Source organism: Taeniopygia guttata, chromosome 15, assembly GCF_048771995.1.
Source record: "Taeniopygia guttata chromosome 15, bTaeGut7.mat, whole genome shotgun sequence".
Classification (NCBI taxonomy): domain Eukaryota; kingdom Metazoa; phylum Chordata; class Aves; order Passeriformes; family Estrildidae; genus Taeniopygia; species Taeniopygia guttata.
This window is the reverse complement of record NC_133040.1, coordinates 6,980,756-7,007,778: the sequence shown is the minus strand read 5'-3', so window position 1 is coordinate 7,007,778 and position 27,023 is coordinate 6,980,756. Positions and strand designations below refer to the sequence as shown.

General features: G+C 42.0%; 1 protein-coding gene across 2 annotated transcripts in view; it reads right to left on the bottom strand.

The window, feature by feature from the left end:
• ZDHHC8 (zDHHC palmitoyltransferase 8) overlaps positions 1-27,023 on the bottom strand; it is a 109,742-nt gene that overhangs the window by 26,215 nt on the left and 56,504 nt on the right. Inside the window, exon 1 of one of the 2 annotated variants that reach the window (XM_072936350.1) lies at positions 24,714-24,736. The exons of the other annotated variant lie outside the window; for it this stretch is intronic. Coding sequence (XP_072792451.1) covers positions 24,714-24,715 — 2 coding nt within the window. The 5' untranslated portion in view covers positions 24,716-24,736. Of the gene's footprint in view, positions 1-24,713; positions 24,737-27,023 lie in introns of those variants that run through there. 2 annotated transcript variants of the gene reach the window in all.

Here is a 27,023-nt window from a genome sequence, read left to right as displayed (position 1 = left end):
TCTCCCATAAATTTGCACTGGGTTTGTTACCAACAGGCTGTTTTGAACAGCTGAGAATGGTGTCATTGACCTTGAAGGGACACTGCCCAACGTGCTCTTGTGACACTGTTAGGAAGTCACCGGTTTCCTTCTCCTGTTTCTTTGTGGGCAGGCAAAAAGAGATTGTTTTGCACTCCCCACCTCTTCACAGCTGGGCTTTTATCACTGCACTGCTGCAAACTGCTTTTTAAAGGACCTCTCCTCGGTGTGCTTCATTCAGCCTGGTCTGGGGTGAGGAAAAGATGGACAAGTCCTACCCAGGGTGAATGAATTGTAAAGCCATGAGAGAGACACATCTGTGGCCAGGGCCAAACCTCCAGGCTGACTAAGGGAGAGGGTAAAAAGATCAGCCAAAGACAGCTTGACTCCATGAGGTACCTACCCTAAGAGCCTTATGTTTCCCAAAGGGTGGAATTTCAACAAGTAGTGAGGTCATACTGACCCGCTGCCTTGCCCAGTTTGCCTCAGAGCAGCTGCTGATGACTGCAAACCAAAGCAAGGCACAAGTTTCTCACTTGCCAGGAAAGGTGCTGCTGCAGTGACCTTGCCAAGCAAACTGCAGGTCTGCCACTAACAACAGTTTCTGCCACATCCTTTGGAGGAAAGCAAAATAAGTCCTGAAGTAAGTGGTTATAAAATCAATTCTACTCAGGGAAGAGTTCTTCCCTCTAAATTATAGTAAAATTAGATTCAGTAATGGGCATGACTGACTTAATTTCTTCCCATGAAGAAACTGCCTACACAGAGAAAGATTATGAAGTTACCCATTGCTTGTAAAGCATGGAGGAGAGATGTCCTTGGCAGTAAAGTCACGTAGGTTGGCAAATCAAGGGACAGGAAACCCTCTCTTACAGATAACTAGTTCCTCTGAACAAGATTATAATGAGAGAGACTGTCTCAGATGATTAGTGTAAGTATTTTTTAACATTCTCATTTGTGATTTATTTTGTCACATTCCCAACAAATATATCAAAATATTAGAAAGAATTTTAGCCATAAGATAAACTGCACAGCTCATTTAATGGGTAAACAGTGTATCTGAAAAGACTTCACGGAAGTTGAAATAAAGAATAGAGTGAGTCATTGCACATACTAGCCACAAGGTCAGTTCACAATCCTTCCATTTCTTCTTCCCAGAATTGTTATGCAGCATCACAGATTACATAAAATTAGATGGGACAAAAGGGGCCTCATTTGTAAACTAGACTGGCCAATAAAAACAGATGTGGAGATCAAGTCCTGGCTCATAACTGTAAAAAAGTCTGAAAAAGAAAATTTCCAATAGGATTCATCAAAATGATGCAGTCACCCTGCCCCTCTCCACTAATCCACACATAATTTTGGGCAAAATAACAGAAATTCTAATCTGAGCCTAGCAGGTTTTTTTATCACTGATCTATCATGTAAAAGCCTGGCTTCTGCCCCTCTGCCTCAAGAAGAAAGCTGCAGAAATGTTGAAGCAGGACCTGTAGCAAGTTTCTTTTTACTTTGTGAATATTCTCTCTCCAGCAGATCCACTTCCAGCAGCAATTATGCCTATTATATAGGAACAATTATAGCTGAACTTTTCCTTTCCTTTTTGCAAACAGAAGTTGTTCCAAATCCAGACAAACAACACACAAGGTTTAAAGTTTTCTTTGGCTGGTGAACCCAAAATTTCAAGAGGCTACAGTTTTGTGTCCTCAACTCATCTCACAGTAGAATTATATAGCAGGAAGGGTACCACAACTTTTATAGGGCTACATGAATTAAATAGAGCCAGGACCAGTGTATACTCCCCAAATGGAGCACCACCAGATTTTTCTCTGAGAGAAAGTAATTGTACAATGCATGTCCTATTGCAAGTGATTTTGGATCCCTCCCTTGAACCAGAAGACCTGCAGGGTAATGTAGGCACCAGCCATACTGCATCAAGGACTGCTCCAAAGAGAAACTTCCCTTGGCTTTGCTTACTGGAGAGATTCAGAGCCAGCACAAGCCACCCTGGCATGCTGGGGATAATTACCAATCTCAAATTTTCCCAAACAAAGCGCACAATTACACAGGCAGCATTTCCCTCATAATTATACTTCTCTGACACAGAGTGATTCTGTTCATAATTCAGTGGAGAATAATTCAGGGCGACAGATGTAATCTCATTTATCCCATTTGCTCTTGAAACCCTATCCTAATAAAACGGAAAGTTAAAAAGATTAACAAATAGGATCACACAACTTGCTAGGTGTCAGATAGACTTACTGTGATCAGCTGCCTTCCTCTGCTAAATTAAACAACAAATAATCCTTCCTGCTTTTTTGTCTGGTGCTTTGCAGCAAGACATGTCTGTGTCTTACAATGATAGTTCATCCATAATTAAGTAACTGAATAGGATATTTTTCTTGAATCCTGCTCTAGATTAAGATTTTGCATTTTTCATTAAAACATGGTTACAGAAACAGTAGGCCACAGCGAATGGAGCTGTTGATTTGTTGATTTCAAGAACCAGGTTCTAGTCTTGGCTCTGACATTGGCCCACAAGCCACCAAAAGTCACCTACTCCCCCTGGCCACCCCAGTTACATATTCTGCAAATGGGACAAACCCCTGTCAGACCATCTTCCCCACTGCAGGGCAGAGAGTGTGAAAGTTTTAAAGCATCTCTGTTAGGGCCAGGCTGGTGGCTGTGGTGTTGGTGTCCCTGGAGGCAGCTCTGGGCAGCCACCAGCCTGCCCTGAACGGGGCAGGGGTGAGGCTCCTGTTGCTGGGCTGTGATGTGAGGATGGGTCTGTGATTTACCCAGCAAACAAGGCCAGTGGTTCATTTTACAGCCAGCCTGCAGCACCACGAGCACATGTGAGCACATCTGGAGGCCAGAGCCAAGGAGCAGGACATGGGGCAGGAGGTTACAACCCTGCCCTTTCCTGAAGCTGCTCGTGCAGTGCACGGAGATGTGGGAACCTCAAGAGATGGGCAGCCAAGCTCTGGACATTTATCCACACCTAATAAGAAGACCCTCAAGGATTGTCTAATTGGCTGCTCAGCTGCACCTAATATTTGATCTGAGATTACCACACATCCTTCCCCTCAGCCTCAAACAGATGGCTGTGCACAACAAAAGAATTTATTTCTTCACAAATCACAAGGCATGGGGTTACAACACAGAAAAGAAAGCATCACTTAGCTCAAATGTACATCTGCCATTCCAGTGGTAAAAGAGGAATGTGGAATAGCTAATTCAGTGCATGCAAGTAGAAGCAGCTCAGCAAAGTAGGGACTAATTAGATAAGAGGGGTCAACAAGCAAGCATAATTTGACTAAGAACAAGTACTAATTTCACTGGAAACTTTCAAACAATGTCCAAAGACTGTAGAAGCCTGTCTCTGATTTCTTTCCAAGAGCTTCTAGCCAAACCCTGCCTGTTAGAACATGTTTGCACTGTAAAATCACATAAACAATTTCTAATCATCTGATCAAAGATTTAACATCTCTAATATCAATCCTAAAACGTGGAACCAACATCCTGGGCTGTCCAAAAGCTGCCCTGCCCTGTAAGGCAAAATAGTCAGGATGGCTGAGAGGACACACCAGAGGCCCCCAGGGGTAAAAGTCCTCCTCAACCAGCACTGCACCAGCTGGAACATAAATGAAAGGACCATCAACTGACTGATTCTGAACACCCACGCTGTAGAAGGATTTGGAGTTGGATGTAAACACTGTACTTCAAAGATCATTCCACCAGTTTGTATGTGGAACAGAGAAGGTGCAAGACACATCCTGAAGGCTGTGCTTGGCCCAGTCTGCACCACAGAGCAAAGAAGGGCAGAGCTCTCTTAGTCTTTAGCAGTGTTAATCTAACACATTTCTCACATTTCCCAGTCTGGGAGAGATTTTTCTATTTATATGCTTTTTCCTACCCTGAAATTACAGAAAAGTACCTTTCTGGAATAGTAACAGAAGAAACATTTTTTTGTCACTATCAAAGACAGCATGAAGATTATTGTACATCTAAAAATATTTTCCAAGGTGCTGAGACATCTGTAGGTTTAACAAGGCATCACTGGAAACAGTCAGAAGAGAATTTATGTGAGTGTCATAACCAATGTGAAACAGAACAGCAAGTCTTGTGAAAATAGCAGGAGGTTCTGGACTGTCAGGTTCTTTGCTCAGCTCTGCACATTAGATTTTGATAAGTGAACTAATTTCTGCACCATATCTTACTCATTGGCATGACTGCAGATAATACATCGTTGCCATAGCACTACACTCTCACTGTGAGTATGGCAGTTGTACTGACAGAAAGTGATATAAAAGTAAAGGATAACAAATCCAAATGTTACCAAAAAATGGGAAAAGGACAAGTAAATACTGGAAAATTTATTACTGAAAAGCAGTAAATTATAAGAGCTGACTGTTACATAGAACAGCTCACACTGGTGATAAATAGGACCTATGAAAACATCTACCCTGAGTTTTCAGGTGTGGTTATACATCAGAAGAGGCAAAAAATCACCTCAAATCCCACCACTGAAAATCTCATTAATTTCATGAGCCCCTTCCTCATTGAAATACAGACAAACTCTAGAGATAGAGGTTCAAATCCATCACCTGCTTAACTTTGTTTAATTATTCACAAGAAATGTGCTGGACTGGAATTCACTCAGGTTTAACAAGAGCTGATGGGGTTTCAGTGAACTTTCCATTACACTCTGGACTCCATCCAAAGGCTAGTGGTTCATGTCTGGCCACATACAGATCAGAGGAGCTAAATCAATTAAAAAGTCAACTTGAGATGTAATGGTGAAAAATCTTACCTGGGCTATACATCACCCCCAAAGTAAAACACAAGCTACCCTTTCCACAAAGCTGCCCGAAAGCTCTGGATCATGTTCCCTTCATCCCTTGTTTAACAGTCTCTGAATATCTGACAAAAGGCAGTATTGTCATGTGAACTAATGTGAGAGAAACACAGAGAAGGAACAAGAAAACCAATAACCCACTCTGAGTGAGACCACCACGAAGTTAACAAAGTTAAGCAGGTGATGTATTTGAACCTCTACCTCTAGTGTAAACCACCCACCACCCTCACATTCAGAAGCTGTCCAGCCACCCCAGACCCATTGTCCAGGCACAAGCTGACCCTGCAGCCAGTGGGCAGCACGTGCTGTGTGAGCTGTGACACTGTGTGACTTCACATCATGTGCACAGCCAGCAGATAGGCCTGGGCTGGGCTGGACTCAGTGCTCAGGCCTTGCAGAGATGCTCTCTGCACACTCAGCAGCTTCTGTGAGCCCAGGAACCTGAAAGAGCAGCCCCAGTTGTAGCCAAGGCTACTGCCAGGAGCTGTACACACTGCTCAGAGCAGGGCTTGGGCAGGCAGGGGCTGGGCTTACCTGCAAATACACAGCAACCCAGCAAAATCCTGCTCTACACACTGCTTGAAATCTGCCCTGTCCTGCAGGGAGTTAAGGACCTACTCAGAGTCATCTTGCATTTACTGACATACATGAAGGCCCAGGACAGAGGTTTTGATGTACTTGTAAAGGAATGTGCTGCAATAGTGCAGCAGCACTTGAAATGCCCAGCTCGTGGTTTGCACCTCAAATGGAAGGCATTCAATGCACAGTGATCTGGGGTACAGCCAGGCTGCATTTCAGAGCACACAGTAACATTTTTGTATGAGGAGAAGGATGATGCTCACAGCAAAGTGAGGCAGTAGGTCTTCATGGCACTTCAAGTGTCTAATGGGCTGTGAGCAGCATCACTCCAAGCAGCAGAGAATGCCTCAGAAAAGGAGCCAATTGCCAGTGCTTGAGCAAATCAGAACAGATTCTGGGTGCAGGCACATGGGGTGAGTACACAAATCCCAGAGTCAAACACTTTTTGTTTGCCTTTTCAATCCTGGACTTTGCAAAGCCTAAAATACCACATAGGCTGGAAGAGTCAAGGACAAGTGTAATCCAGGGCTTCTCAGACATGCATTAACCTTTTATTAGTACTGTGCTGGGCAGCTGGAAATGAACTCTGCTTTTTCCAACAGCCAGTAGAGAGCTGAGTGTATGGGTGGTGTTTGGGTCGTAACAGAAGAGATGGGCAAGGAGTAACAGCAAAATAACCACAGCAGGAGAGACACTAGTTGCCCCGTCACACTGAAAGTTTTAAATCCACTTGGTTAGAAAAAGAAAGAACTGCTACTCAGTAACATTCCTTTGCAGTTCTGTCTGCACAGGGCTGGCCACCAGCATCACTGCAGTGCAACAGCTGAGTGACTTCCAGCCCATTCCAAAGGTCACACAAGCGAGTCATCAAGCCATGGAAACCTTGCTAAATGGGAAACCAGAGAATTATCTCCAAAAGATGCTGTATGAACCAATAATTCATAACACAGCAGAGTTCTCAGTGCATGAGCTGCACTGCCCTGTCTGTGCTCCCATGTGCACCACTTCCAGCAATAATGACAGTCCAGCTACCCAGGCCAGGGTCCAGAGAGGGCAGAAGATGCCTCGCAGTGTCTGAAAGGGACACACAATGCCACACAAGCCAAGTTTTTCTGAGCATTTTTGAAACCACCATGTGGAATGCAAACCCGTGTTTCTAATTTGTAAACATCGTAACAATGGAATGAATGTGACGCCAACTAAAGCAGTGCTAAAAAGGACAGCCCCTCATCCTGAGTCCTCCAGAGTCCCAGTTCCCTGAGTAATGAAGAACACAGCTTATTTGGCCACCACTAGTGGCTCTCATGACCTTCCAGACCCCTCAGCAATCAGTAACACAAGTTTTTGTTGGACAGAAGGAACTGCATTTGCCAGATCCCAAGATGGAATAAAGGTACAGGATAGCTCCTCCCTGGCTGAAGGATGTTCTCCTGTTTCTCTTTCATCTTCATCCCTGTCAATACACACATGAATCCAGCAATGGAAAGTTAAGGTGGGCTTCTGCTACAGAGTTGCTTTTTAAAACAAATTTAAATTATCACCAGCCTAATTCAGAAACAGTTAAGGTGATCCCAGCTACTGGCACAAGGATTTGTACACTTGCTCATTGTATTCCCCAACCACAGAATGGCAGAACTTCTAGTACACATTCAGTCTTTCAATTCATGAGATAGTGGGGTAGTGGAAGCAAGGCAGCTCATTTTAAGTATGTGGTGATGAGAGAGAGAGAAACAAGAAATATTATGATATAAGGAGGGAGGTGGTGACATCAGTGAAACAGCAGTCTGTATTACCCTTGTTGAAAACTTAATTTGATTTTTCAGATATTCCTTTTCCACATGAGCTCAGTAGAAAGAAATTAAACTTCACAAGATACCATCCCTTTACAGCAATTACCTCACTAAAAGACAGCATCTATTAGATTAAAATATGTGCCACTTAAATTAACAATGAACCAATATGCATAAGAAGCATTCAGTGTGAGCTCTGAACTGTGTGATCATGTCCTCGGTGCATTAGCACAGAACAGGGTAACACGATGTGCTTTCAAAGGTGCAGGGAAAAGAAGCAAAGCAGGAGCAGCAGCAGTGCCAGAGGCTGATCCTGGGCAGGCTGGGTGTCCTGGTGTCCCAGTGCAGCCACAGGGCTGCCTGGGGAGGGGGCACTGCCAGGGAATGTCTCACTGGAGGATCTCATCCCTCCACCACAAGTGCCACTCCATGAAGCAGCAGTGAGAGCCCAGCCAGCCCTGCCAGGGATGTCACACGAGCAGCCCTGGGAGGACAGGACACACCATCCACTGCAGGTGAGGTCTGACACTGCCCCCAGCCCCCAGGTGTTTGGCAGGGCAAATGTACCAATGTACCAAATGTACCAATGTACCAAATGTACCAATGTACCAAATAAATACACCAATGTACCAAATAGATGTACCAATGTATCCAAAACCCAGTGGCTCTGACAGATCTGCCAGATGCTCTTTGAAATGCTGGGGCACTACAGAGACTTGGACAAACGAGGGACAGGAAAATCCTGTCAGGTGGGTGATAACAGTAAATTTCTTCCATGACTGGAAAATGCTGTTCAGGAAATATACAACTAATTGAGACCAGAGGTTCTTGCAGACCTGCTTGGATCTTGTACTGCCTTTGAAATCTGGAAGGAATACCTGTCCATGGCCTGAATAACATGCTTCAGAGCTGCTACACGAGGCTGTTCATCTATGCAATTGCTTGCCCACGTAGGAAAAGGAAACGAGCTCCAATGTGAACTCTCTTGTTTCAAGATTTCTAGACACATGGTACAGCAAAATTACTGCAGTTATTGCAAGCTTCCCCTGTGTGAACCAAAATGATCAGGGACTCCATATTTTATAGACGAGAGGAACAAAACAAAGAGATAAAGGCACCTCTATTGCAAATAGATACCGAAGATAGGGTAGAAAGTGTAAACATTCTCATATATCAAGTACTGGAACAAATATATAATAATAAAACAAAAGTATCTCTTAGAATCCTATTTTTAATTTCCCTCTGGAATATCATCTTGAAGGGGTTTTATGGAAACCTGAACTGGGAGCATGACATTTTTATACCTCATTCTCACTACACTGAGAAAGAACATTTGCACAGCAGGTATAAAGCCTTAATATATTAAGATTTTAAGCAGGGAGTGAAAAATCAAAACTATTTTAGCCGATTTAAGAAAAGTTTATATGTTTCAGCATATAAAACTTTTCATTTGGAAAGAACATGCTCCTGTGGCCACCTGCTTTGGGATGTTTCACCCCTTCTTCAAGCCACCAGCTGGTACCAGTCACCTTTTGGAACTGGACATCAGAGGAGAATCATCAGTGATTCAGCCTATTTTGGCAACACCTTTAATCATTAACTGGAAGAGACCTAAAAATTATGGCCAAGGTAACAAAACAGAGCAGGACACAGCATCCATTCAGCCCCCTGCTACCACAGACACCACGTGCACACCTCTCCTGGCCATGCACTGCTCTGAAACCCAGCAACACATTTTTATACCCCACATCTCTTCCCTGCAGTGTGGATGCCAGCAACAGCAGGGCAGAACTGGGGTGCTCCCAAACTCCTTCCCAGCCTATTTCTGCTGGAGGTCTGGGTCTGTTTTGGGGCTCAAGGACGGAGCTGAAAAATCCTCATTTCTTCCAGCAGAGGGTAGTGGGACACACAGGCCTGCAAGCAAATGTGTATGATTATATTGCAAGTGAGAGATACAGGCAGTTCAAACCAAATCAAGGGTGCAAAACCACAACTCCACTGCCTAAACCAGTGGAAATGTTACAGAACTAAACATATTTCTTCATTTGCATTCATCAAATGAAAAAACACATCAAAATAAGCTTGTTCTCATTATCTCCACCCTTCCCCAGTAACAACATCATCTTCATTCCCCTTTCTAATTTTGGGAAGGACACCCCCAGGCAGCAGCAGAGTCAAAAGAGCCTTTTTCTAAACATCTCTACTAGAAATCTGCCTTCTCTTTCCCTCTGTGGAACTATTCTCCTTTCCTTGGATCGCCTCGACTTTCAGACATTGTTTCATCTTCTCTCCCTCTGTTTGTCCCGTTCTAAATCAAATGACTGAGTAGTCCCACATGTCCTCCTGCAGCAGGAAAGCACGATGCAGTTGCTGCTTTAATCTGGGTGTGTGGCCACCCAAAGGCATTCTCAGGTGCCTCCACGGGTCTGGAAGCCCATGGGCAGAGCTGCACACAGATGTCCCAGGCTCAGGGCAAAGGTGACACGTGCAGAGGTCTCATGGCTGTTCCCATGCATACTCTCAACAGATACCAAGAAGAATAACTAAGGGAGAACAGTCACAGCCTTCTCAAACTATTAAATCACTATCCCAAGACTCCCCTGCCTGCACATCAATGACTGAAACATCTCTGCTTGCCATCTAACAGGATTAGGGCAGGCTTCTGGAAGCAGCCTCTCCTGCAGGGAAAATCTTATTACAGAACCCATCAAAAACCAAAATGCTTTTGGGGAGCAATAAAAACCTAAAACAGACCACAGTGACTGTCACATTAACAGTAATTTTTTTTATTTAAATGATGAAACCCAGCAGCATCACCACCTTAGGTCTAAGTGTCTCTGTCAGCTTGGACAAAATATAAAGCCTGTCTTCCAATATTTGTGCTGGTGCACAGGTATTCAATTCAGGTTGACAGAAAACAAAATTACTTTCTTAGAAAGCATCCTATGAGGGGATAGCATCTTAATTACAGAGCCAGGGAAATGGGATTCAGGCTGGTATATAGATTTGTTTCTTACCAATTCCACTCCAAAGTGCACAAGGCGAGGATCCCCCCCCAGCAGCCACAAAGGCGGGGAAGTGTCACTGCTTTACTTTTGTATTATTGACTATATCCCCAAACCCAGAACTTTAAAAGGCAGAAGAGTGGCTTGCTCACACAGTGCAGTGGACACAGGGTAGCTGTTTTCCCCATTAATACCTCACTGTCCACAAAAGCCCAAGGATTTTGTCATTTTGGGGTGCCTTTCTTTGGAAGAATCACAGAGTAACCAGAAAAGGTACATTTATGCCCTGGATGTGATGAATGAATACCCTTCCAACTCTGTGGCCATAATTCAGGAACATAAGCTAATTACAATTACTTGAGATGCATTAACAAAGCTTAATACTCCCAAGTCAAAATGGGAAAATTAGTAGCTCCTGTACCAAAATAGAAAACTATGGAAATGACATATGTGCCACCATATGCTAATGACATGCAATAGGCAAACCAATTCAGGGATGGAAAAGAAAAGAAAAATAAAAAAAGAAATGGTTTCTTGATGAAACTTGTTCCCATTTCCAAGAATCAAATTGAATATTCAGCTTAAACATTACACTTTCCAGATTCCCAGCTGGGACCAGAATGAGGAGCATCAAGCATCTTATGATTTAACTGTTGAGAAATTTCCAGGCCAAATTTTCAAGCAAGAGGTCTGGCTACAGATCTAACTGTGGGATGTTTTGTCTGTGGAGTTCTGTCTTTGCTTCCAGTGGCAATAACTTGCATTAGTATGTGTACTTTTTAAATGACCGGCTGTTTCTGAACTTTGTTAAGTTCTTAATTAATGTTTTTTCCCTTGATTTAAGAGTAGGGATCATCATTCTGCTTTTCATAAAACACTGAACATTTACTTCTTGCTGAACAGCTGTCACAGTGTAATGAAAATAATTTACTGTAGAGTTTTTCTGAATGAAATCCCTTATCCCTCCTGTCTTTTCTTCCCTGAATATTTCCTGAAAGTCATAAACCACCAGCAAACGAACTTTGGCTTATACTAGAAAACTTCTTTAACTCTGGGATACCTCACTGCCCTTTACACTCCTCTTTAAAAGCAGATGAGTCTGCCACAGTGGATAGGGGAAGTGTGGAGCTGCATATCACAGAACAGCCACAGAGACATAAGCAAAGCTTGCTAAGATGAAACTTCCCCATCATCTCCTTTGACTGGGGGAACAAAATAAAAAAAAATAGAAAATCAGAGTAATCAGAAAATCCAAGCATGGAGCTGCAATTCATACTCTGAGGAAAGCTTTGAAGAAAACTTGTAATTTCTGAAATTGTAGTACAGAGCACCTGATTCCACAGGTCAAAAACAAGGTAGAAATTAACCATGTTCTGGGGAGTTAAATCCCTGAAGTACACTTTGGTGAATATGAAAAGCAATTTCTTTTTCAGAGCCAGAAGAGTGGCTTTTTTAGGTTTTAATTCCAGGATGTACATTTGAGTTATCCAGGTAATATTTTTCTCACTCACCCAATGGACTAGAAACAGGCTTTTGCTTATTTACGTGAAGAAGCATAGTCAGGTATTTTGAGGGGGTTATATTTTTCACCAGTTTGTTTATATATTCCACAATTCAATACAATTTTTTCCTCTGGAAACACCTCACTTTTAACATTAACTGCAGCATTTTTGGGAAGTTTTCCATTTAAAACAATACAAAGATATGTTAATAAAAATTAACTGGAAAGTATTATAGCCCGTGCCAAGAGAAATTCACCAACTAGGTACAGAAATTTATTAAAAGAATGGCTGAAATGAATGACTCTCAGCAACAGACATTAAACATCCTTAAACAAGAGATTTATACTGCTGCAGATTGGGCATGGAGATGCAGATGAGGAGTGGGGCCCATCCTCTTCCTCATCTTATGTCACAACAGCCCTCCCAAAACTTCTTGCTTGTGATATTAATTCTGCCATGCTTGCAGGCCTGCTTCCACACACTACAGAGAGGAAAAGAGCCTTTAACATTGTGTATTCCTTGAACATGAGTAACACACTCATTTATCAGCTCTTCAACATCTGCTGTTCAACAATAAACAGAGATATCAGCAGGTTATTTGTTTTTTTTTTTTTACAATACCAGATCCATCAAGTCATTGACAAGTTAACAAATCTGCTTGCTTTTCATGGTGCTTTGCTATGATTTTTTGTAATTAAACATAAGATTGTTTGGATCTTGCCTTTTCCCTCAAAATGGAGCACTGCCATATAGCAGTTTAACTCTGTATTTAGCTTCTAAAAGTATCATATTTTCTCTTCTCCCTCCCTACGACATCTCAAGGCAAACCACAATCCCTGGGACATCTGGAGGTTGGGGTTTGACTGTATCCCTTACTGCTATGAACAAAAGCAATCAGATTTGCTGAATTAATAATTATTTAGGAATTGTTAGTATTTCTGAATTGCAAAACTTCATGCTTGCAAAGGCTGTAAAGAACACAGTCCTCCTTCAGAAGGTTATTAGAAAGAAAATAAAAGCTCCATGTTAGTTGTCTTAACTGTGCAAGATGAGAAAATGCATTTGCCTTGTTTCTTTAGTAACTGCTATGCAGCAGCTCCTTTGGTATTCCTTACTTCTCTCAAATTCACATAACCATGGCTTAGTTTAACCAGGGACTTCTTGTGGACATTGGAAAAAAATACCAGCTAGAGGGAATGATATGGTTATGCTAAAGATACAGCAAACAGAGCCAGCAACAAAATGCAAGTATCCTCATTCTGAATAGGAATGGATGCCAAGACAGCAGAACCCTGCCTTGAACTGAAAATGTTTTTAGTTAGTCACAATTTCTGCCAGCAAAACAAAAAAAGGGTTAAAGTGAATTCAGAACATCCTAATAGATGTAGAAAAAGCAAAGCCTGTGCAGAGGGTGTGCTCCAGACACTGAGGGGCCTCTCAGTGATGGCTGAACTGTATCCATGCACTTAAACCATCCCGACAAAGCTGTGCCCTTTGGAAAAGCCAACCTGGGTGTGCACTTCTGGCACAAAGGCTGCCTGGGCAGAGGGGAGGAGCAGCCAAGGAGAACAGATTCCCTTTCTACAAGGATTTTGTTTCCTACGTGTTTGATTCGACTGTGAGCCCTCGCCTGCACAAACACCCGGGCGTTGAATTGTTCAAATTACACAGCCTTGTGTTGCTCATTTACAGCAGCACAGCCAGTGACAAAGAAAAGAACTTGAAGTGCTCAGCGCCCTTCAAACAGGAAGAAAGCCCATGGTGACAGGCTAGAGAATGCGTGACTTGTTTTTCCACCACCCCACGATGCACACACACACCACATGGAGCTTGGGAAGCTCCAGAATAGTCTGCACACAGGCTCACAGTTGTCTGCAAGAGAGTTAAACCTCCAGCTTCCCCTCCCCGAGTTAGGAGCATAAAGCACGAAAAGCAGGACCTCTCTGGAACATCTCTCTTGCAAATTGTTGTAATTTCCCATCTGTCTTCAGCTTGGATGACTTTGCCAGGTCCACAGGGGACGATTTCCAGCATTCGTTTTGGATTAAGGGTTCCCTCACTGTGACTCAGGAGGCAGAGTAAATGACCTGCAGCTGCCTCACAGAGCCATGTCAAATGGTGAAAGTGCCAGTCCCAAGGGGCTCTGCTAGAGGGTCCTAAGCCAGTTAAAATCCAGCAGTTACCACCTGATCTCAAATTATAGGAACCAATGACTGTGTCAAGTTGATTTGCAGACTGATAACCATGTGAAAGATTTGTTGGATAACCTCCATTGCAAAGGACAGAGTTTGTTCAGTCCTTTTTTTTTTTTTTTAATAACCAGCAAAATTGTTGGCTGAACCAATCCAATTTTTTTTTTCTACTAGTGAAATCTATTGTTTGTAATTTGCTTTTGTGCTGAAAACTATTTCTAACACCACACCTTACTTTGTGTGCAAACAATATTACAAACAGTTGTGTTTGGCTTGACACCTAGTCTAACTGCAGTGTGATTTCACAGAAGTTCACAAAGACTAACAGGCATAATAAGAACAGGATCTCCTGGATCAAAAACTGTTTTCAGAAAGGACACATAAATTTGCTCATTATTTCTCTGGAAACTTCTGGGTTTTGGAAATTTCTGGACTTTTCAGTAGGCACAAAGTCCTTTTTCTAGTGGAAAAACATGTTTTACCTTTGTCTTTTATGATGGCATTTTCTATAAACTCAGTGAAAACCAACACTACAATACTGTGTTACTGTACCTTTCCCTCAATTTTCAGTTTCATACAGTCACACTTTAGCCAATCAATGTTGCTGTCTCCAGTGCTATATGGACTTTCCTGTACTGTACACTCACAAGTGGAGGCCAGGCTGTGAGTCACCTTGAAATGTTTTGCTCCCTAAGCATCCCATCTCTGCAGAGTGGATACACCCTCACAAGTGGATGCTGCCAGCCAGTATTGGGTAATTAACTGCAGTCTGGTAGAAAAATTGTATTAGCACAGCCAAGCCTAACATCAATCTACCAGGTCAGTGCAAATCTGCAATGCAGACGCAGATGTCTATTTAGTCAGTTTGGTTAAGTATTTTAATTTCAGTAACTGAAGGAACTCTACCAGTTTGCTGTTCAGCATCTTCCACACTGTGGCAGATTCTGCAAAACTGACCTTACCTCTTGGTAAGGGGCAGTGCCTGCATGTATGCAAACTGCTCAGAGACTCAGCAACTAAATAAGCATAAAGTGCTGTGGGCATTGTAATCATTTAGTGCTCCCTCATCTCCAGCCACTACAGCTGTGTGAGAGGAAAATGGGTCAAGGAAAGATACACCCTCAACTTTCAGATACTTCCAGTTATGCCCTCTCTTAATGTGGCTGCAAACTCTGGCCCCTCAAAGCTTTGGCAACCACTCACTACAACTCCACTGTGTCAGACTCTACTCCATAGTCACGTTTAAGCCAATTACAACGTGGACTTTGCAATTCATTGATAACATAAGACAGACTAAGAGACTAACACATTGCCTGAGCACACAGGAAGACAATTTTCCATGGGTACAAGTGCATCCCTTCTGTCTGATCAAAGATCTGACAGGAACAGGACTGTAGTACAAGCTCAGGAATCAAAAAACTACCTTCCAGCACAGCTGGAACTGAGCACCAGCTGGAGCCAGCCTGGAGCCTGGTCAAAAGGACAGACAGAAGCCTCAAACCTTTGCCTTCTAGAGGAGATGGGCACCAACACTGTCACCAACATCCTGCTATACTAGCTGGCCCTGTCTACAGAGCAGCACACAGAAAGGAAAGCAGGACTTCTACAGCTTTCCCTACAACTTCCATTTACATCAAGGAGTGAACTAGTTAAACCACTCTCCATGCCACCTGATAAATTCTGTCCAGAAACCAAGTAAGCATTTTGAAAAAAGTCTGAATACAGCTGCCTGGGGGCCTGGTAAGATGCAGGAAACTTATGTGACCCACTTATACTGCTGATCAGAAGCCTCTTCCTAGAACACGGTGAGATGGCGCATGAGGACAGCTTCAGGGGAAAGCTCTGCACAGAAACATTCTGGCATTCACTGTCTCCCACTTTCACTACCATCACCATGTACCATCACAACTCTTCTGGGCTTTTGACTACCAAGGACACTAAACCTTCCTCATGTAATTTCTCTAACATTTGATTTGAAATTGTTTCCTTCAATGGAGTTTTTTCTTAATGCTGAAAAACTTTGCATACTAATAATATGTCAGCAAAACTCCCTGTGCATAAAGAATTTGCATACCATGCAGCAAGAATCTTTTATAATTGTTTACTTCTGACCAGAAAGAAGGCTCAGAAAGAAGCCCCTGATGGCTTATAAGTGGCAGCAATGGTAAAGTAGGAGTAAAATGCTGCAGCCATGAAAGAGAAAAATAATGTAGTTGAATCATGAAGTAGATGCTTGGAACATATGTCAAGGCCAGATCAAAACAGCCAATTGTTGCTATTATCTACTTAATCTTCTGTTGTGTGGAAAAGGGAGTTAGGAAATTCTTTTCAGCCAACACGTCTGTCTAAGCCAATGCCCAAGGCAAATAATGCTCTAAACAATAAGGCATTTTGTTTAACTCTGCAATAAATATTAAATTTGCAAAGACAGCTGTTTGGTTGCAGTCTCCTCCTGCAATTTCCAGTCAATGTTTCATATTTACACAAATGCATAACAGTACATAATCCCCTCACCCTCAAAGTCTCAGCTCCTTGAGAGAACAGGCAAAAGAGTGGAAACTGGGGCTTAGAAATTTAATCCTTGAAACAAAAAAATTAGGCTAGGCTGCTTCCTTGAGAGTTCCACATGATGTCTGTTTGAAAAAGTGACATTTGTAAATTTTTACTTTAGAGTTATTGAAATCTTTTCACAAGATTATCAATCACAGAACAGTTTCAGTGCAGAAGGATCTCTAGCAGAAACTTGGAACAACCATAGGTCAGGGCAGCAATCTTTAACCTTTGTTTTCAGGGGAGCCTGACCTTGACCAATTACCAGCAGCATCTGACTGTACCATGAAGTGATCCCTGATCCACTCTTGCACTCACACCAAACTCTGATAAATCTTCCATTCCAAGACCACCAGAGTCCCCTGAATAAAGATGAACAGACACGGTTATTTGCAGATACAGGAGCAGACAGACAGAACCTCTCCACCATAAACCCTCCCATGACCAGATTTCTGCATGATGGCTCAGAACACTAGGGATGCAAATCCAGTCTCTGCTGAAAACTCTGAGGATAAAGAAGTTTTTCCCTATATGATTCAATGCAAGGCCTAAGTCCTTGTGTTCAGTGGGATGAGTACAAATCTTTAACTTGATTTGGATCCTCTGCCATTTCCTTTTAGAAGTTAACTTGCATATGGCCACACTAAGGCTAAAATAAATACATTCTAAGGGAATCACAGGCCATCCATGGACTGGATCTACAGCACAAAAACTCAGGTGTCTGATGTGCTACTGAAACTGCAGATGCTTCAAATGTTAAAGGAGGAAAAGCCCATCAGCCCCAGCATAGCTCTTACACCCAGGTGAATCTTGCCTCCCCTTCCTCCCCAGGCACACAATGACAAGGGAGCTCTCCCAGTCTGGTTTCCTGGGAGTCTCTAATGGCTGCACACCAAGCCAATGTTCACTTTGCTATCAACATAGCCAGGGGGCTTAGAGATGCTCGCCAGCCCTTGTTCAACCACTGTTTCTGTTTTACAACATGTCATGCTTGGTGATACTGAAAGGGAAAGCCAATAAAATGAAAAATTCATCTTGTGATTAAACAAAACACTTTGGATTGCTGGCTGCTCACACTGGCATCAAGCCACCTTCTTCGAGGACAGAAGAGAACCTGCCTGCTGTCTTCACCAACAAAAGGATTTTTACAAAATAAGGGTGTCTTGCTATGAATGATCAAAAAGAGCAGCTTGGCAAATGGACCTGGCCAGTCCTCAATTACAGTCTGGTTTGACCCCAACTTAAAGATGATTTTGCTCAGTTCCAGAATGACATGATCCTGCTCTTGAAGAATGCCATATAAGCTGCATTTAAATTCACAAAACACAGAATTTATAGCAGATTTGTAAGAGAATAAGAGTTTGGAAATTTGTTTTTAAGGTATTTGCATGTGTCAATGCAGTGTACAGTTTGGAAATCAGAATCCTCAGGGCTTGCTAAGCACCTGCTCTCTCAAAAGCAGGCTTATGTGCCATTGAAAGATTTGTGCTGGGAAAGGATTAATTCCTTTTCAACTAAGAACATTTGCATAGGATACTGTGTTAGTTATGCCAAAGTCCTCTTTGATACTTGCATAAACTGCAGTTTTTGTCATCAGTGGTACAATGTTCCTTTTTATTCTGGCAAATGCTAAAGTTTAATTTAAACACTGCTTAGTAGGTCTCTCTTAAGCAAATTCAGATACACAAATAAACTTAATTAAAACAAAATAGCTCATAAGCATAGTCAAATCAGAACATACCTCTGACTGGCTTCTCACCATTGCTGTGCTAGAGAAATAGGACAGAAACTCCATACTATAAACAGCAGAGGCTGGGTCTGTTGCTTGAGCTGGAAGATCTTTCCCAAATTCTATTATCTGTGTTTCTATCTATGGCAAATCACGTGAGCAACTGATACAACATTGCCACTAGAATCATCAACACCACCTTCACACAAAAACATCTAAAATGTTATTAAATCCAACCCCCAAACACTGTAAGACCTCTCATTTTTTATTTCAATATAGTACACCCATTAGTCTTGGCAGCACCAGGACCCTTCAGTGATCAGTGATGAATGTCACTTCTTATAAACCAGCTTTCTAAAAACCAGTTTCATCCAGCAGCTGTACACAGCTGTCTCCCAACAAATGTGATGACAAAGTTGTTTCCCAGTAATAAATGGTGAAGATACTACTGCTTCCCCAAATGAATACTATCTCTATGAAAACTTCTTCATTTGTTTTTTTTATGATTTTCAGTCATTCCTAAACTCATCACAGGGGACACTGGGAAGTCTTCCTGAGAGTCAAGTTTATGAAGACATAAATAATTTGATCAGAAGAAAACTTTGACCAAATCTTTGATGATGAATAGCAAAAGACCAGTTTCTGGAATCAGTGTTTCAAACTTGAAATGGCTGTGGCAGTCAGAAATGGTTCAGAGACATAAATCCTATAATCTGACATGGAATACTACCTGCCTGTTTGTGTGCTTCCCCTACCAAAGGAACTGTAAGAAGCTTTTCTGCAGCTCACCAGGCAGGAAAAATCAAGTGTTGATAGAAAAGTTGTGCTACCTAATGCTGTGAATCTATAAAGGTGATGAATAGCCCAAATGTTGATGCAGCTGGTGAGAAGCTGCTGTCAGATCATTAAGCGCAGCCAGGTGATTTGTCAGTGTTCAAAGACGCAGAATTTCCTATCTCCCACTTCCTCCCTCAGGCTCCTTGCACATGCACATGTCCTCCAAAGCCATCTTTCATTACAGCCTGAAAATCATATTTTATCTCCTCTTCACCCAGCTCACAAATCTGCCAGGTTTCCAGGGATGATTTTCAGCTCAGGCTCTCCTTTCTCAGAGAGGTTGGGTCTGAGCACAAACCTTTACCAGCAAGTTTAGGCTAACACACTGCACTGTGATTGTCATGTTCACTGTTATAAGGAAAGTCTTTGCTGCTGCAGTAGATGAATGCATGTGGATATTTTTCTCTCTCTCTTACGGCTACAGACAATAAGCACTGCTGATGTGTGCTTTTTACAGAGCAGCAGACTGATGTTAGATTAATTCTAAAACCTATTTTATCAGATTAGTTTGATTAGCTTAGATTTCACATCTGTTCTGTAAGACATAACAAAAATCTCTTTCCAGTTTAAGTTCTGTGAGAAAAAGCAGGGAATTCACAAATGTATCCTAACAGAGACATAAAGCTCCTCCTAAAGAAAAACCCAGAAGTGAGAGGCACCAAGGCAACAACAAATGGCAGGAGTAAAAGCACAGATAAGCATGAGGAAAGCTCCTCCAGTAACACCCTTCCATGACTTTGTTAAGCAGCACTGCAAGACCCCATTGAATTTTTTTACTCATGTCAGCAGTCCTGCTTGGGCCAGAATGACCGAGCAACCTGGCAAGGATGTTCATGGTTTAGTCCCACAGACATGGGTAAGAAGATAATTGGAATATTCTCCATGTTGCTCACAGGATGGATGCTCTTCTGTCTTATCCATAACTCTTTAAGTGAAACATCTCACTGGACAAGAGGAACAGACAGAAATACAGTGTGAGAAAAGGATCTTCAAGAACACCATACAGAGCAAGTGTTTTTCACACTTGTGCAACTAAGGTAATTTCTACTGGAAAAATCCATCCCTCCTTCAGGCTAATATTTTGCATATAGTGAACATAACCCTGAACATGGAGGCTTCAACTATGACACACAGAAAAACAGATACCTTTACGTTCTCAAAGCAAGCAAACTTTTGACTGGCCAGGGGAGAGGTGGAGACATAGGAACCTCATTTTTTGGTCTCAACTGACTGCCTTCCTGTAACTCAGCAGCAGCTCTGCCCTGCATTAATCTTACTTTGCAAATGCTCCACAACATGGACTGGCTGGGCTTCAAGACAGTCAAGAAAAGCTCAAGTGGAAACTGCTTGTGTTTGCTCAACACTTCATTTTCAGGCCACTTGTCATCTTGGTATTAACAATGCCATGGCAATTCTACTGTGGAACAAATTCCTTATAAATATGGATTTCCAAAACTGGAATGCTTAGGTAATAAATACAGCAGAGACACAAACCCACAAGTAGGATCATATTTAAGACTGGTTGCAAAATGTGACTTTACTGACAACTCCTCTTAACATCTTTATAAATTTAATACATAAGAAATATGCATTTAGACAATACAGTGAATAACAAAAGTAGCATTAGAAAACTCAAAAGAATGCAAGTTGCAGAAATGTAAAAAGAGTATTTTATTATTGCACTATATTTTCAGGCTGCATAAATAAGTGTACATATATTGGTGGCTGTATTAAGCCACTGTGAAAACTATGACTTTATTGTGGCAACAAAATGCCAAGAAATCCCCAGAGATTTAGCAATATTTTCTGACACCACAATCCTGCAGCCATCTCCACAAGCAATTAAATGAAAATGCTGCACTGCCTCCTGCTACATTCCAGAGAGCTGTATCAGGCAATTCAGCCTGCCTAAGAAAAACACTGACAATGTACAGCCAGTGACTGACAGCTGCCAATCAGCCACAACCTCCTGAAAAGGTTCAGACAGGCTGGCAAGAGAAATACTACACTGCATTACCCCATAGATATCAAGAATACTTTCCAAAGAGGTAAAAAGGAAACCTATATTCTTCAAGGGGGAAAAAATACAGTTGTGAAAGATGCCAATTTGGTTTGCACTTTCTCTGCCAACCCTCCCTGCCACCCCACCACAGAGAGAGAAACTGGGCCATGGTGTGGGGAGCATGGCAGCAGCCACCAGGAATATCCAAAGGGGAGATGCTCAGCTGAGTCCAGTCAGGCTCCCAGTCTGTTGCTACCAACCTCTCGCTCGGCTGGAGGAGAGTTTGCAGCTGGCTGAGATGCACCAGTGCTGGCATTAAAAAAACCCCTGGGGAGGGAACAGAAAGGATATAGATGTTCCCCAGGGAATAAAGCAAAAACCCCAGTCAAAACTGACTGCCTTGGAATAAGTGTGTAAAGGAACAATAAGCCAAAACAGGGAGAGATGTAGAGGAGGGAACAGTGAGGCCAAAGTACAGAAGATAAAAAGGAAAGAAGGGTAAAGGAGGTCACAGAAAGAGCGGCAAGAAAACAATAAGCTTGTTTTCCACAGCAGTGACGTACTGAAGCCAGTGTGGGTAATTTTTGTTCCAGCAATGGCTTTGGGGAAGACAATCCTTCCACCTTCATTCCCTCCAGTGTGATACTGCTCAATCAGGCACAGTAAAAATCTCTGCCTCAGAAGGACTACTGGCAACCAACTAAGCTTGTCCTTAGAATAAAGCAGGGAGCTGAACATGGAAAGGCTTGGCATCACACAAGACAGGTCACTGAATGCTGCTAAGAAATCTTGTACATCCTCAAGCTCAAAGATACCAAGGGCACTTCTACAGTAAATTTACAGAATCTCAGTGGTCAAGTCAAAAACATGTAGCCTTTAGCTCTTAGAGGTTATTCAATGACTAGCTGCAAATTTTGGCTTCTCTTTTTTGGGGAGGTTCTCTTGCCTAGTTTTGGCTCTGTGTCCACTATGAGCTGGGTTCAGCTTAAAGAACTGATAGCTCTGCTTTGTCATTCCAGAGCTGGAGCTCATAGAGGTGCAGCCTGTATGTGTGTGACAGAGTCTCCCTCAGGTTGTTCAGGCAATTCTTGTGTGTACCAAAAGACATGTGCTATGCAGGAATCTGACACACAGGAATTTATTTTAACACATTATTTATGATTATGTCTGTTTTCATCATGTGCTTCTATTACAAGCAAAATTACTTTCTGGAATTATTGAAGGACCTGGTATCAAATAAAGCAGAGCCTCAGCTCCTGCCTGGAGGGTCCATGTTGCAGCATAGACTCAATCAAAAGGCAAAGTTTGCTGATAGACAGCCAGACTTTTAAACTTCGTTTGCTCAGGCTGCATCAGAATCATCCAGCACTAATACAATTCTAGCAAACATAGCAATCATTTGTTCTGCTTGACAAAGGCTACCAGACATCAGCTTGAATCTCCCACTGAAGTCCCTTCACCACATTCTGCTTTCAGTGGCATAACCAAAGCTGGCTCACAATAAGCTGGGGCCCGTTTTTTATAATAAGCAGTCAGGAACATTATGTGTTCTTTATAATCTGCAATGTAAAATTTACAGGGTATAACCCTGAAAACTAGGATTAAGTTTAATATGCTTTGAATTCACATGATCTCATTACAGGATGAGATGATTCTAGACAGACTCTGCACAACTGCATGGTGAATGTACTCAGGGTCCCAACATGTGACAACTATGCACGTAACTCAGAATTCTGCCTGGAAAGGAGGGTTTGTATGATTTTACTCAAAGAACCTTTCGATTTCAGTCTTAGTCTTTTGGCTAACTGGCAAATTCTGAACACTAAAGTAGCCTGCTATTTAGCAACAACTCCCCTTAAAGCTCTTAGATTTTATTCTGGGGCACAAAAAAGGTACACGATTTTAAAGAACTTTAAGCTGGTCTCTTTCACTACAGCAAGCTATCAGCTTGCTCTTATCTTGCAGCAGGATTTGCAAGGTAACAGCAGATTGATACCTTGTCATATTCACAAGTGCAGAGTTATGTGGCTTGTGTGTCTAATTTATACATGGACATTTCCAACTTTCAAAGGGGAAAATGTGATTTAAGTACACGATTGTCTGCCAAATTCCTCAAACAATCACAGATGTTTCATATATGTCTGACTTAAGAGGGCTGAATGCTGAAACCTAGACTTATCCAAACCACTACAAATTCCTCTACAAGCCATTTGTCTAGAGGCAAAGGACAAGATCTAGATTTATGGATCATGACACAAACTTATAAATCTTTGCTCTTAGTTTACAATTTAAAAAACATTTAAATATGGAGTTTGTCAGTTGAAGTAGATTTTGGTCCTTTAATCCTAAATTCCAGTTTAATGGAGCAGAAGCAGCACTTGTGTTTCTCTTCCTTAATGTGCACTTACTGGTTTTGTACAGTGCCAGTGTCTGCAGCATGAACAGAAGTAACCAAACCTGCAGAATTCTGGGAATGCAGCTGCCACCTCCACCATGGGGAATAGCAAAGATGAGGAACCTTTTCCCCCCAGCCTCACCAGTGGGAGGAAGAGCCTGCAGGGTTCCCTGCAGAAAACTGCTGCTGCCACAGCAGCTCTTGCTTCTCCATCCTCCTGAGAAGGCTGCCTGGCAGGGAAGGAGCAGACAGGCTCCTGAAAATCCACCTGCCCAGCACCCAGAGTCTGTGCTGTGTGTCAGTGCCACTCAGCTGAGGATGGGGTTTGGTTTGTCATACAGCTTGTCTTGATAACTGTGGAGCAACCCCAGAACTGCCTCGTGTTCAGCTTCTATTTTACATCAAGTTGCCCTCAAATCAATGTTGCTTGACAATTAAAAAAAAAAAAAAGAACCTGTTTCTCAGATTCATCTAATGTATCAAACTTCAACAATTTTGGGGTGACTAAACATAAAATTTTCAATTTGTGACAAATATCTTTTTCAGGTAATTTTTTTAACAAGCTAAAGAAAACCACTTATTGCCCAGTTAAAATCCAGGAACTTAATCTTTACGATACTAATAGTGATAATGTTTGGTGCCTGAAATTTGGCAGGGTGTTGCCACTGATTTCTTCAAACCAAAACTTTTAATCATATATTATCCCAATTTTTAAAATAGCTTTAGCTGGTTCAAAACACCATTTTTTTCAGTGAATGAGCTATTCAAAAATCCTAATCAGGGACCCATTTTACTAGAAGCTGTATAAACACAGCTGCTAGAAAGGCTCTGGTACAGATTGTAACATAATGGTTTGAATTCTGTTTGGAGAAGAACCTCACAGTGGCAACTTAAACATGTCAAACACACTTCTGTGGCCCCAAAAAGTAATGTGATATGGTTTGATTAAAAATAAACCATAACAAGTGAAATGTTATGCTAAAATACAATGAGCAGAAGGTGAAGCCAAAGCAACCATGATGTAAGTTTATGAAAATTTGCTCTTGAAGAGCAACACCCACGAGTAAAAGAGGAAGAAAAGGAGCTGATGAGGAAAGACAGCTCTGAGGAAAGAGAAGTGAAAATAACCTGAAGCAAAACCAGAGCCAAGGAGGCCACCTGAGAGATGCTCTGCCTGCGAGAGCGCTGCCAGCCCTGGCCATTAAAGCATCTGAGGAACCACTAATCCTGAAGGGAGGCTTCCAGGATATAGCACTAACATGTGGAAGACTCTTCAAATTGCATTCTGCTTCAGTCAGGTCATTTTCATTCAAAAGAATTCACTGCTTTCAGGGTTCAGGAGAAATCCTTTGTGGAGCCAAAACCAGATGGGAAAATATTTAACAACATGCAGAGTACGCAGGGCCAGGAGAAAGCCCCAACACAGCTATTTGGAGACAAAGCTCATGAAGCTGCAGGTGGAAAACAGCAAGAGGGCTGCTCCAGGTAGCTGCTTCCACAGACTCTTCTGGATGCTGCAGAAAAAGATCAAATACAAGTTATACACACTTTGCAGTGCTTTTACTGAGTGGGGCGGGGAATGGGAAGGTTGTTCAGTTTATTTGCTTAATGCTGAAATAGCTCTCAGTTGCTGCTACAGAGAGCTATAATCCCTGCAATCATTTTATTGTGTCACAGAAACATATATTAGAGGTAGTCTAGCTGGGATTTATTCAGTACATATAACAGCAGCAAGCAGTTTTCAAAACGGGGTTTGTGGTTGGATTGATGGACATGTAATCACTTTGGAAGGCAAGATGAATCACTCAAACTAGTGGGGTGAAGCAAAAATACACAATGAATTCCCCTCAGCCAAGGAAAGAAAAGAATAAATTATCACATTCTACATGAACTTGGTAGAAAAAAAGGACCAGAAAATTTTCTAACTGACTTCAAACAGTATTTGAATTTTACAGTCAAAGGATTTCTAGGAAGAATCTTTTTGGAATGGATGTGAAATTTGTAATAACTCACTACACAGCTTACCTTCTTGCTGGTACTCAAATTCTTATTCCTAGGAGAAAAGAGGAACATATCAGTGTTGCATCACCAGGCTGAAGCTGGGGGTATTCTTAAGGGAATTTTCAAAAATATCTACTTACCAAACCAAACTCTGTGCCTCTCAGATGAGGAAGGTCCCTGTAATTTGGGCTCTTTTGGTCATCTTCAATTAAAAAAAAAAAAAAGAAAGGAAAAAAAGAAAAAAAAGAAAGAAAAAAAGGGGCTGCATTCTCAGATTGAAAATGCTGGAGATACCCCATTTGAACAATCAGTGTTGGCTGCTGCAGATGAAATTGGCTATGGCAAAGTATGCATGTTGCATAGCAGATGACTTAAATCTCTTCTCAGGCCCACCTGCACCATACAAAGAGAGAGCTGTATACAATTCAATAACCAGGCTGGGTTGCCTGAGCTTTTCCTTGGTATTTCTGCTTGTTCCTTAAACTTATCAGCTCTTTTGACTGGACAATTTTGTACAGAATAAATGGTTCCTTCCAAAAATACCATTATAGACTATGGATTTCCCCCCACCCCACCAGATTCTACTTCTACTGAAGCACAAGTCTTCTCTTGGACTTTCCCTGCTGGCAAGGCAAGAGATCATTGCTGTCCTTTGGATTGTTTTTGCTTGCTTGTTTATAGGAAGCAGTCTGGACTTCCTAATAGGCTGCACCTGTGAGAGATTTGCCCAAGCAGCAAAATCACTCCTAGGAAAACAGTTCTTAGCCACACTACTTAATAATGATCTTGGGATGTACTGTGGATTTCAGCATGGTGACTCACAGAATGTTTCCATGAAATGCAGCTTTTGGTCTCATAATGAGGATATGTCTTGCTGGGAATGATCTTGATGTTCATTTTCTTTATGCAGAGATTGCTAATTTGGGGAGAGAGATGAGGGTAGCCAAGGAGAGCTCCAGAGGTCAAATCAAGGCCATGTGGTAGGGCAACTATAGATCCCTGTATTTTGCTGCAGTATTTGTACATCAGGCACTGCATTAAGAAATCTGACACAAAAGCCACAAACAATGTAACATGTTCAATACTGGCAACCTAAGTGAGCTACGAAGTCCAAGCCCAGTAGGAGGAAAACACTACAATATATTTGACATATGTTTGTTCTTATACAGCCCCTCCCTGTACTGGTACCCATAGACTCCAGTACTTGAGTGCATGGCTCAGTGTTTGAGCTCAGTTTTGGAAGGTATTTGCAATCCTGACGGAAGATCTTATTTCTACCACAACAGTTACTCAGATTCTCTGACAGAACACAGGACAAGATGATTTCAGGCATAAACTATCTACAGGAGAGTTCAATGTGTTTATTTTGCAGCCTTATGAAGAAAACACTGATGGATTTTCAATGCCTTATCACATATCTTCCAGGGTCATGTGGCTGGCATTACTTTGGACCTTTAAGCAAAGAAAACTTTCAACTCCACTAATAGATATGATCCAAGAAATCTTTTTTGGTGATCTCGCAGGACTGCTTACATGTCAACTAAATGTCTATAATTACTGAAAATATC